General features: G+C 49.9%; 1 protein-coding gene across 1 annotated transcript in view; it reads left to right on the top strand.

The window, feature by feature from the left end:
• Positions 1–3,106: 3,106 nt before the first annotated feature.
• LOC133128599 (protein mono-ADP-ribosyltransferase TIPARP-like) overlaps positions 3,107–12,500 on the top strand; it is an 11,356-nt gene continuing 1,962 nt past the window's right edge. Inside the window, exons 1-5 of the mRNA XM_061242243.1 lie at positions 3,107–3,611; positions 4,961–5,833; positions 10,995–11,205; positions 11,542–11,729; positions 12,301–12,500. The exon at positions 12,301–12,500 is cut by the window's right edge and continues 124 nt beyond it. Of these exons, the coding sequence (XP_061098227.1) occupies positions 4,989–5,833; positions 10,995–11,205; positions 11,542–11,729; positions 12,301–12,500 (1,444 nt within the window). The 5' untranslated portion in view covers positions 3,107–3,611; positions 4,961–4,988. The remainder of the gene's footprint in view (positions 3,612–4,960; positions 5,834–10,994; positions 11,206–11,541; positions 11,730–12,300) is intronic.

Consider the following 12,500-nt stretch of genomic DNA (forward strand, 5'->3'; position numbering starts at 1 on the left):
CATCGCATGGGATGGTTTCCACGGCAACCGTGGGAATTCCTGAGGTGACGGTTGGGAGGAGAGCTTGCCAAGGCCGACCCCGTGGCTCTCCGTTCCTTTAAATAACATCGCACCATATCCTGTGTGTAATGCCTGGCGTGGGTGACACAGGGGAGAATGAGTAGGGTAAAACTGAACCAGGATGAGCCGCAAACAGTATGCTACTGTCATGTAACTATGGCATCTTTCATACATAAAATGTAGCTCAAAGTGCTTTACAATCAGCACTGAATTAAAAACAATTACAAAAAATTGCTTTGATAAAAGGTATTAGCCGTCACTCGACTCGTCTTTGAAAAACTGCACAGCCGCCATTGGGGGTTACCCCCAAACACAAGAACATTCGAAGAAAAGAGACCCTATCTCTGGGGAGGACAGAGTCTTCTAGAAGCCTATTTGGGGGGGCCATGTAATGTAGGAACAATTAAAGAAGCAGGGGGGGGAGTCGTTTTTCAACCAGTAACACTGGCTAAATCGACTGCAACGGGGGAACTATTTTCAATAACACAACTGCTTGAGCGAAATTAGGCAGAGTACTGTAGAGTACACGGCTACTTTAAACTATGTGATCGAGGGAGGCCATTTCGGGACACCTCACACCGATGCAGCGCCGGGTGTTTTGTGCGGGCTAAAGAATGGCTTACGCACACAAAATACACGGATGATTTCCGGCTGAACTGCGACCGCAAGCGTGAAAGACAAACGGCTCATCGGCTGGCGTTAGGCAACGCTCGCCTTGTTGAACCCACACCGGGCTCCATGGCGGCCAGGGCACTCAGCTACGGGTCAGGGTACCTTTTTGAAACCTAAAGATTATGTATGTTTTGGACTCTATGTACAAATGTGTGCATTTGTCTCTCTGGATCTTTCTACGTGCTTTATTTGTGAAAAATGTCTTTGTGGTGTTTTCAAGATAAAATAAAACTAAAAATAAGAAAAAGTATTGACAGCAACAGGACTTTTGTTAGTAATAGATATCCAGACAAAAAAAACTAAAGTACAGTAACATGTTGACAAAACACGATTTACCACAACTACAGACATTGACATTCACTATTACACCACATTAATGGCATTTGGCAGAGAATCTTATCCAGAGCGACATACAGTTGATTAGACTAAGCAGGAGACAATCCTCCCCTGGAGCAATGCAGGGTTAAGAAGGGCCTTGCTCAAGGGCTGTGCTGATCTTATTGTGGCTACACCAGGGATTAGAACCACTGACCTTGCGGGTCTCAGTCATTTACCTTAACCACTACGCTGCAGGCCACCCCTATTACATATCAAAGGATGTATTCGGAAAAATAACTAAAACAGAATCACAACAGCTTTTCTGTAAGATCTAACGGTGGCTCTTAGCTCAGTGTAGTTTAGCAGAGGACCTCCCACGCACTTTCCGAACGTGCGGTTGCGATTCTGCACTCTGTCCAACGCAACGTGCGAGAGAGGCTTACACTCAGTTTCATAGTCGCAGATAGGAAAGTGAAACACTGAACACACACACACACATGCAAACACGCACACACACACACGCATACAGACACACACACGCACACACACGCGCACACACACACATTGCCTAAGTGAGGTCATACCGCTGCAACGTGACATTGTGACAACAATGATGAGTCACTCTGATGCCTTGGTATCACGACGACTGAAGGTTAAAGGTCAGGCGTTCAGCTTTCAGTCAATATGGGAGGCCACAATTGTACGGGTGGTGCAGACATCAATCAACAACTAAGGGTTTGTGTGTATGTGTGTGTGTGTGTGTGTGTGTGTGTGTGTGTATTGGGGGTAGGCTAAGTAAATTTAAGAAAAGGAGAATAGGACTTTCGGGTGTAGGGTGAATCATACGCTGACTGAATGGTGTCTCACTTTTATCTCGATCAAGTAGTTTCGCAGTTTGATTGATGCAAGTGTGTATTCTCTTTCAACAACCTGGCCTTAAAAATGGCCATCAGAGGATGAAATGCAGCCTGGCGGGTTTCACTGCGTGAACTCTCGAGCAGCTGTAACCTAAACTGTACATTCTGTACTGCTGTGTGAAAACTGTCATACTCCGCATTATTAATTAATGTATTTGCTACAATGGCTCACTGGAGAAGTATCTGTAGCACTACGTGCTATTCTCGACCTGCTGAGTGAGTTTCAGGGTCATAAAATTCTCTCTCTCTCATTCCCTCTCTCCTGGTGGTTCAGCGTGACGTGTTGGCTCTCGTCCATCAGGATTTCTTTTTTCTCATTTGCTGGGTGAATCTCAGGCTCTTGGAGTGCAGGCAGTCCAACTCTCAGCTGAGGCTTTCTGTCGAATTTATTACAGACCTGCGTTTCGATATCACCCACCTTCGCCTACCGCCCTCACACACACACACACACACACACACACACACACACACACACACACACACACACTCTCATGTGCCATGTGCAAATAATATGTGTCAATGGAAGCCTGGGCACATTTCAGAGTCTTTCACCTTGAGCAGGTGTGATCTCTGCTAACAGGAGTGATAATGGGTCTATTATTGAGATTGTCCTCACAGTTGATGACCTCTTTACAAGAGATGGCGATTCCTCTGCTAAACAAGTTCCAACTTTATTCAAAGTGTTAAATTCAAGTTTCCACCGCAGTGTAGAATTATGATGTATGATGATGTTATGTAAAGAGGTCAAATTATTACATTATTTTTAATATGAAACATGACTTATCCATCTATTGCAGTGGCATGATTGTCGTTGAGACTATTACTGTATGTGCGAGTCCATTATTTGTAAATTAATTCTGCTTAATTGTACTATTATCCAGAAACCTTGTGAAAACAAATGCATGTTTGCGAAATAATCACCAAAAATCATCGGGATTAGATTCGCCAAGTGACTCATTCATTAATGGTGGTAAACTCCTGACGAACACCGTGCGGTAAAAAAAATTTTTTAATCACCATGACAATGTTCCTGTGATTGTCACTGCACGAGCTTGTTCACGCGAACTTTGGAAAGGGAGAATGTTTGAAATGCAATAAATGGTTAACATTTAAACCCCCTCTCGACACACACACATGCCACTGTTGCAACATCATCCCCCGTATTGTTACGTCTTCCCCTGTGCGAAGAAATGTTTTGAATACGACAACCTACCAAATGCAAACGAGAGCGAAACCCAAGCGCTAGCTTTTTCACTTGCCCTGCCTGGTTGTCCCGTAAGGCAGATACTTCCTGGCACCGTTCCGACAGACCGGTTTCTTTTCTGCCCATTTTCTAGTTTCAGCGTCAGAGCCCGCCTCCGGGCGGGGACCCGGCGCGCTGAGTGGACGACGCCAGGAAGGAACAGAGAGTACTCTCCAAACAGCTGTGTGAGTGTGTGTGGGGTTCGTGTGTGCCTCTGGACGTGTGTGAACCGCATTCACCGCAGGAGTTGGCATAGCCCCCGTGCTCCCTGCTTGAATGGGGTATTACTCGCCGCGCACGAATCTCTTATCGGTACACACATTAACGCGGATACCGGAGGCAATGCAACACTTATGAGGAGACCGAGAGCGGAACAGAAAACCCGGTTCGTTCCAGGACAGGTAGGACTGGCGACTTGTTCGTGTAATGCTTACTAGGCCTAAAAACAAACTGGGCAGAAATAATGTTGCTTGTGTTGGATACGTGCTCGTTAGAACATGACAATACATTGTCAATCCAGCATAGGCTATGCGCATACAACCACAGATACATATCAGAGGCTATGTTATAACCGCAGTACGGTTTCATAGAACAAAAAATGTGTTGGATTAAAGGCGATGTGCAGAAAATGTTGTGTTGTGAAAGTGGCTAGCCAGCTACTTATGCTCCATAATGCCCTACTGGGAGGCGGTGCGCGGAGACCGCTTTAACAAAGGGAGAGTACGTGCGAACTTGCTCGGGCTGCGATTTGTAACTAGCACGTAGCCTACGTCTCAGTGTGGAGTAGCCTATGGAGATGCAGGAAAATGTTCATAAATACTCAGTAGGGACATTCTGTTAAAAACTGAGACGTTATCGACGCGTAAAAAGCAGTTCGTACATTACACCGTCGCATGTGAGAGTAGGAGTTGAAAAGTTGTCTGGTCGGTGGCAGATCCGAGCGACTTCCGTGTGGCAGCCGACGTTACTGAGTCAGCTGTCACAGCCAGTGCGCGGTGCGTGGGAAGCGCACATATTTGAAAGGCTGGTTTTGAACATGCTGTCCCGTCAAGAACAGATTACTGGTTCTCGGTGGGGAAAGCGGTGGGACAGGTTTAGTAATCCGTAGGTGCTGCTGCGAGAAATTGCGTCAGATAGGCCGAGATGTGATGTGCGAATCGATGGGAAGATTTGCATCGATTAACCCTGTAGGAAAGGTAAACGGTCGCTGGCACGGCGTTTAACGTACATTCGTATACTAGAACACACACACAAGCATAGGCCACACATACTTATAAATATTTGGCCCAGGAAAATAAAAGCATTCGGAAGTGAAAATCATGTCTGTAGATCTGTTAGAAGTTGTTAGTCAGTCTCAACGTGAGCAATGTGTCAATGGGCTGCCTTTTTTAATCTCTACTTCTGTGTATCAAAACTACAAATCTCACTCCCTGTATATAATCGTCTCTCTTTCTCGACACCGAAATAACATCTCGTTTCCTGCCTGCACCAGAATAACATCCCTCTCTTTACTAGAATAGGATCTCAATACAAGAATACCATCTGGCTTCCTGTCTATACATTACATCTCTGTGTCACTGTACCAAAATAACACCTCTCTCCTTTCTGTAACAAAATAGGATCTTTTACCTCTCTGTACCAGAATAGCATCTCTCTCCTCTACACATCTCACTTCCTTTCTGTGTGTAAAAAAAAAAAACCCATCTGTTTCACCCTATAACGAAAACCCTTCCTCTCTGAACCTGAATAGGTTTGAGGCGTGCACCTTCGGCGTTGTCATGGAAACCGCTGTGTGTGCGGAAACCGTGGAGAAGATGGACGAGGAGCCGTCTCCGGGCGCGGGCGGCGGGGCCGGGACCGGGGAGTTCGCCGAGCCGGCGGCGGGTCTCTCAGACCGGATCCCGCTGGTCAAGCCGTGCTTCAAGAAGAAGGACGGCCAGCGGAAGCTCGACGCGAAACGCCTGCAGGGCCTCGACCCCCTCCTGACCTCCCTGCTCACCTCGGACACGCTGGTCGCGGGCGACGGGGTGTTCCTGGCCCCCAAAGCGCTGAGGGAGCACTCGCACAGACACTTATGCTGCTCCGCCGTGCCCAAACCGGCCTGGAGAAAGCGGGCGTGCCCCAGGGACCAGTCTTCGGCTCCCGCAGTTCTGCCCGTTAGCGGACTCGAGGAAACGGCGGGAATACGCCGCCCGCCCGACTCCGGCGACGGGGAACCGGAGCCCCCCGGCGTCAAGCGCCCGGTGTTGCCAACGGCAACCACCGAACGCTTCGTCCTGCCCCCGGGCAGCGAGTCAGGGGACGCCGCGCCCAGCGGTTGCCCGGGAGACGGAATATTCCGGGGGAAAAGCGAGGAGGCGTCCCTGGACCTGGTGTTCGACTTCCTCACGCAGCTGCAGTACCACACGCACCAGGAAGAGGGTGTGGCCATCTGCGTGGACTTCCTGCGCGGGACGTGTGCCTACGGCAGCGACTGTGCCTTCCACCACACCGTGCTGCCCTACCACTGGCAGGTACGCCGCGCCGAGGGCGGGGCCTGGCGCAGCCTCTCCGACCAATCCCAGGACCAGCTGGAGCGCCTCTACTGTAACCCTGACAACGAGAGCGTCCGGCTTAATCATGGGTGAGTCTCTCTCTCTCTCGCTCTCTCTCTCTCTCTCTCTGTAGCTCCCCCTCTCTCTCTCTTTCTCTCTCTCTCTCTCTTTCTCGATAGCTCCCTCTCTCTCATATCAAAGGGTACCTCAAAGGATTGCTCGCTGGAAGGGAGGACAGCAGGAAGCAAAACCAAACTCTTCCGCTCGCCTTTCGGCTCGAACTAAGGACCCCCATACAGCCCTCTGATTGGGCAAACGCTGGGTGTCACTGTTAAGCCGCTGACCAACGCCTGACTGCCCCTGGCGTGTTGCGATGAGAATGGTTGACTGAGGTTTCGTTGGTCTCGGTGGTGGGTCAAATCGTCTTTGTGAAGATCGAGCGTTTTTCCGATATCCGGGCCGTGAACGCGTGGGTTTGGGTCGGCGATGTTTCACTGAAAATCCTCAGGAGCCACTAGCATCTGGACAGGCACTGGACAGGCCAGATTCAGCCAGCGTGGCTTGCATGGACTGCAATTTCAAGTGCCTCCCGTGAGTCCCAGGGGTTTTGGTTGAGAAAATGGAGTTGGGTTTTAATATAGGGGCTCAAAACAATTGTAGTCATTTTGATCGCTTGACAAGGTACAAGGTCAAGGGTGGCATATGGTGCCCTCGGGATTGAAAGGGTTGAAGAGTTTTCCCCGGGACGTGCTCGTGGTCAGCCTGGTCGTGCAGGACATTGTAAAATAGTTTGTACAGCGGTGTGCCATCGCTGCCTGTTTCCAAACGGCAGATGGGACCGTACTGCTGAGGCGCTCACTGCTTACTACCGTGCCAGTCGCCCTGTTATCTGCGGCCCCTGGGGCTGCCATGGCAACGAGTCTCGTGTTCCAGCGGCCGGTGGCGTGTGTGCGTCTGTGAGTGCGTGTGTGAGTGCGTGTGTGAGTGCGTGTGTGAGAGCGTGTGTGAGACCATGTGTGAGTGCGTGTGTGTGTGTGTGTGAGTGAGCATGCGAGTGTGTGTGGTTTAATTCTCAGCTCTGAAACCTGCTGATATGACTGCACAAACACACCTGCTCACAGGAAAGAGGAAAGATGCACACTCTCTCTCTCTCTCTCTCTCTCTCACACACACACACACAGACACACGCATGAGCTCTCACACACTCACACACTCACACACACACAGACACACACACACCCATGGAAGACTTTAAATCCAGTGTAGTAGAAACAAGAGACCTGACTCTGTTAAGGAGTGTAGATGAGGGTGGGTTTGTGTGTTTGTTCATTGTTATGCTGTGAGAAGCCCTGGCTCTACAGATGTATTTACAAGGGTGACATTAGCTCAGGTGGTAAGAAGAGTCGTCTGGCATTGGGATGGTTGCCAGTTTGATTCCGCCCTGGGTGTTTGGAAGTGTCCCTGAGCAAGGCACCTAACCCCCAAATGGTCGGTGCCTTGCATGGCAGCCAATCGCCATCGGTGTGTGAGTGTGTCTGTGGGTGAAAAAAAAAAAAAAGCATCAGTTGTACAGCGCTTTGGATAAAGGCGCTATAGAAATGCCAACCGTTTTCCATTCACAGACGCGGTACGAGCCGTGTTTACCGACCGGGTCCTCGGCTGTACGCAGACCTTTGTGTTTATCCCCCGGAGGAGGCCTGGCTGATGCTGCTGTGGTGCGCGGTGTTGTTTTTGTGCTCGTGTACTGGGGGCGTGCTGCTCCTAATTACTCCCCCCAGCCGTGGGTCTGGAGCAGCCCCCGACCAGCCGCTGAGTGAAGGGCCCCCAGCGTCAGGGACCCCCTCTCCACTCACAGATACAGACACACTCACAGATACAGACACACTCACAGATACAGACACACACACAGATACAGACACACTCACAGATACAGACACACACACAGATACAGACACACACACACAGATACAGACACACACACAGACACACACACAGATACAGACACACACACAGACACAGACACACACATAGATACAGACACACACACAGATACAGACACACACACAGACACAGACACACACACAGATACAGACACACACACAGATACAGACACACACACAGATACAGACACACTCACAGATACAGACACACACACACAGATACAGACACACACACAGATACAGACACACTCACAGATACAGACACACTCACAGATACAGACACACACACAGATACAGACACACACACAGATACAGACACACTCACAGATACAGACACACACACAGATACAGACACACACACACAGATACAGACACACACACAGACACACACACAGATACAGACACACACACAGACACAGACACACACACAGATACAGACACACACACAGATACAGACACACACACAGACACAGACACACACACAGATACAGACACACACACAGATACAGACACACACACAGATACAGACACACACACAGATACAGACACACACACAGATACAGACACACACACAGACACAGACACACACACAGATACAGACACACACACAGACACAGACACACACACAGATACAATTACACACACACACACACACACACACCTTCACTCTCGCATACACAAGAACACACACACACACACACACACACACAAGCACACCCTTGAGTGATCCGTGTTCCCACGGTAACCGGTTGCAGATAGCAGCCGGGGCGGGCGCACAAACAAACAGCTAACACCCCGCGGTTGGCATGGAAACGGTACTATTTGCCTCCCTGGCCTGTGAGCCACTCTGCCCTTGAGCAAAAGAGACAGGGAGTAAATCATTCAATTTATTTATCTCATTAATTCATTGATGTGTTTATTCCATTCATTAAAAGGGCAGAATGTCAGGAGAGCTTCTCGTGCACGCCGGGCTAACGCTAAAGCTGCGGACTTTCCATTTTTTTTTTTTTTTTTTCTTCAGTAAAAGCATTGCGGAACGATAAGTATTTAATCTCATTTCAGTTGTGGTTCTCGGAATAAAAAGGGGTTGTTTACATGTTTGAGGGAGCTGCAGTGCATGCTGGGACAGGGTCGTTATCCCCACGGGGCTTTTTTGAAGGCACTTCCTGACGGCTGTTTCCCAGCTTTGCTTGTACCTTGTGTCACCATGACCACTGTTGCCAGCGGCGATGGCATGGGCTCAGGAGAAGCCCCTCAGGACAGTGACCACAGCACTGCTTGTCTTCTTTTATTTTGTTTTTATTCTTAGTTTTATTTATTTCATTATTTTCTGTGAAAAGGTGCAACGCATCCAAAATAATCTGAGGTCCATGCCAAAGATATGTGCGCTGAGCCAAGATTTGTCACACTTGTGTTTCAACTGGCTGTGAAAGCGCTGCTTTGCGGCTCGCTGAAACTAGGTCTGCAACTGCTGAACTGGTCCACGTCAAACCCTCGACACGTTTGTTTTTGGAAAAACAGTTTAAAATAACATTTGTCGCCCTGAGGCGAGCAAACTCGTTTCGGTTCCTTGTTTCGTTTTTTTTGTTTTGTTCTTTTCGTTTCTCGCTGAAAGACTGATTAGAAGAGCCCTGTGGCTGAGAGAAGTGGAGAGTGTGTTCCCTCCTGGGAGATTTGGTTCCTCATCAAAAAGCTGTTGGCGGGAGATGTGTATCTGGGGGGGATATAATGGCTCAGAGATATGGTTCCTCATTGGGTGTCCAACGGGGGCTGATGGGATACTAGTTACTAGTAAAAAAGAAACTAGAGAGATTCCTCTTTACACTGCGTAATAACAATAATAATAATAATAATAATAATAATAATAATAATAATACTAATAGTTTGCAGCTGCAGTATATAGAACAGGGCTGCCCAACCCTGTTCCTGGAGATCTATTGTCCTGTAGTTTTTCACTCCAACCCTAACAAAGCCTCATCTCGTTCAACAGCTGGGGATCTTGTTGAGCTGATAATTAGTAGAATGAGGTGTGCTAAATTATGGTTGAAATGAAAACCTACAGGACTGTAGGTCTCCAGGATCAGAGCAGGGTTGGGCAGCCCTGATGTAGAACATTTCAGGATCTCCACGCTTGAGGGGGGGGGGGGTGAACTGAAGGGGGGTAAACACCAATAAGTAGAGTAGCTGCTGTTTTATACCAGAATGCTCAACACACTTTTGGGGCGTACTCCTGGTGGCAAATGGAAGGAATTGTCTGGCGATCATCTCTACATCAGATGTAGGCGATGGTTAGATCACCAGATGTAGAGTGGCTGTTTTTTTTCTGTGGCAGGAAAAAAATAACTGCCACTGATAACACAACACCCCCTCCCCCCTTTGGTGACCACAGTCATGAGTCAGGACCTTGAGTCTCAGGTGAGGGACTGGAATTTAACCAGTTACTTGCAGGAGCTGACTAGGGGAATGCAGCTGGCTAGCTATACCATGTCAACTTTGTGTAACGTAGAGTTGGGAGTTGTTAAGGCGCGGTTTCGGGGCGGCTTTTGTTCAGGTCATGTGTCCCTGTGTCTCGTGCAGTCAGGCTTCTGCTTTGAGGCCTGCGGGTGTTTGCCACCTCCTTACAAATTTCCGTCAGTTATCCGTCGGTTGTCTGGCCCCAGGCCGTCTCGTGCGGGTGCGCCCGCTCGCACCTGCGGCTCACCTGCGGCTCAGGTGTTCCCCCGTCCGTGCCCCCGCCCTGCTGACCACGCCCGGCGGTGTGACGCGCCTCACGGAGCGAAACTCCAGTCGCCTCGCGGGCCTCGCCCCCGGCGTACACGCGTGTGCGTGTGCGTGTGCGTGCTCCTGCCTTTCTGCATGTTTCAGAGTGAGCGCCGCGTGTAAAGGCATGTCGTCTCCTCGCGGCTTTCTGTCTGTTTAGCGTCCGTTTAGCGACTGAAGCGCGGCGGGGGGTCAGGTCGGGGTCAGGGCAGGCTGTTAGCGTGGGACGCGGCGGGGAGCTGGCTGGCTGTCTTTCCCCCTTTCTGTCCATCTCTCTTTCTCTTTATTTCTCTCTCAGAAACACGGCTGAGTTTAACGTCTGTTGCTGAGAGCATCCAGGTGAAACTCTCTGAGGTGACTCCCATTTTACGGAGTCAATTTTTGAGTGCGAATGAATTTCAGTTGATATTTGTTGCATATTTCTCTCAATGTGTGGGATCTCTGTGATGCTGGAATAAGATAAACAGCATATGTGTGTCTGCCTGTGTGTGTGCGTCTGCCTGGGTTTCTATGCACGTGACCCATAGTCATGTTCCCTTTCTGCCTACAGGGGGTGTGTGTTCACGCTGGACCTCTGCACTATGCGGGTGCAGGACCACGAGTTTGACCAGGTCCGCCGCCTAAGCGCACCTTCTTCCCCCTCCTCCTCCTCCTCCTCCTCCTCAGCAACCACACCCCCGGATGCTAACCCTGCGTCTAACTGCCACACGGTGTGGAAGTACTTCTGCAAGGACAACCTGGGGTGGAGAGAGTACTCAAAGGTAAGGCAGCCAACAAGGTCGAGTGGTCACACAATTAAGTGGTTTAAAAAAAACTCCAAAAACTGTAAGATGTGTGTGCGCAAATGTGTACATGTATATGTACGGTAGAGGCAGGTGTCTATCTCTCTCTTTCCCTCTCTCACTCTCACCCCCTTGTCATAATCCTTATATTCTTTGTTTGCCTTTTTTAAATCTATGGGAATGAGTCATACAGGAAATACGCTGATCATAATCCCTGAATAAAGGGGGACACAGAAACTAAACAAACTCCTTTCTTTCCCCCACTCCTTTCTTTTCCCCACTCCTTTCTTTCCCCCACTCCTTTTCTTCCTCCAGCTGGTGGTGCGACTCATCGAGGAGGCGAGCGGGCGGGGCCTGGTGGAGGTCCGCTTCGTCACGCTCCAGAACCAGTACGTCCTGAACATCCAGGACGGGTTCCAGCAGAACGCCATCCTCGGGTACCGCCGGCCAATCAGGAAACGGCCCGTCTTCCTCTCCTCCGTGCTGCTCACGCCGTACTTGCGGTGAGTCTCACACGGGAGCTCGACCAATCGCTGAGTCCCTCGGTCACGACCAAGCAAACGGTGCCATTGATGATTGGTGGACATTTTCAGTGGGCCCCCCGAAAATTGGTGGGCCCCTCGGGCTTTCCTCCTGAAGCAGTGTAGATGTTGCTTAGCCTTCGCTGCTAGAATTCAGGAAGAATAAAGTGAGTTGTGTGTTGACGTGTGTATGGTGTAGGTCAAGTTATTTCCACTTTATTGATCAAACAAATCAATACCCACCATACCTGCTATACCAGGAAGGTTCCTTTGTGGGAACCACTGCTGTAGTACACACCAGGGGTAAAATACGTTTTACTGAGGTTGTCTGGTGTCTTGGAACCTATAAAATGCTCTCAAAAAGTGCAAACCCTGCCCTTTTTGAGAACCCTTCTGGTCCACTTTGTTGGCTCTGTAGCAGCAGGCAAGATCAATCGAGCACCGCAAAGCATTTGAATCCAGAACAATTACGTGTGTGACCCAGGTCAGGTACACACTGGGGGCGCTGGTTAACAATGTCCATCTCACTCTGCCTCCTCCTCCCCCTCCACAGAACTCTCGGTGGTCTCTCCTCTTCAGAGAGCCTGGGCAACTCGCGCCCCCCTTCCCCCAACTCGCCTGCCCTGGTGTCCCAGTCAGCCCAGGCCCTGCCAAACCCGACTGCACCTGCCCCGACACCGGCCCCCGCCAGGGTGTTCCCCGAGACCTGGCTACCCATGCGGCCCAGCCAGGACTTCCTGCAGGTGCCCGTGT

Source organism: Conger conger, chromosome 5, assembly GCF_963514075.1.
Source record: "Conger conger chromosome 5, fConCon1.1, whole genome shotgun sequence".
In the NCBI taxonomy this organism is placed as follows: Eukaryota; Metazoa; Chordata; class Actinopteri; order Anguilliformes; family Congridae; genus Conger; species Conger conger.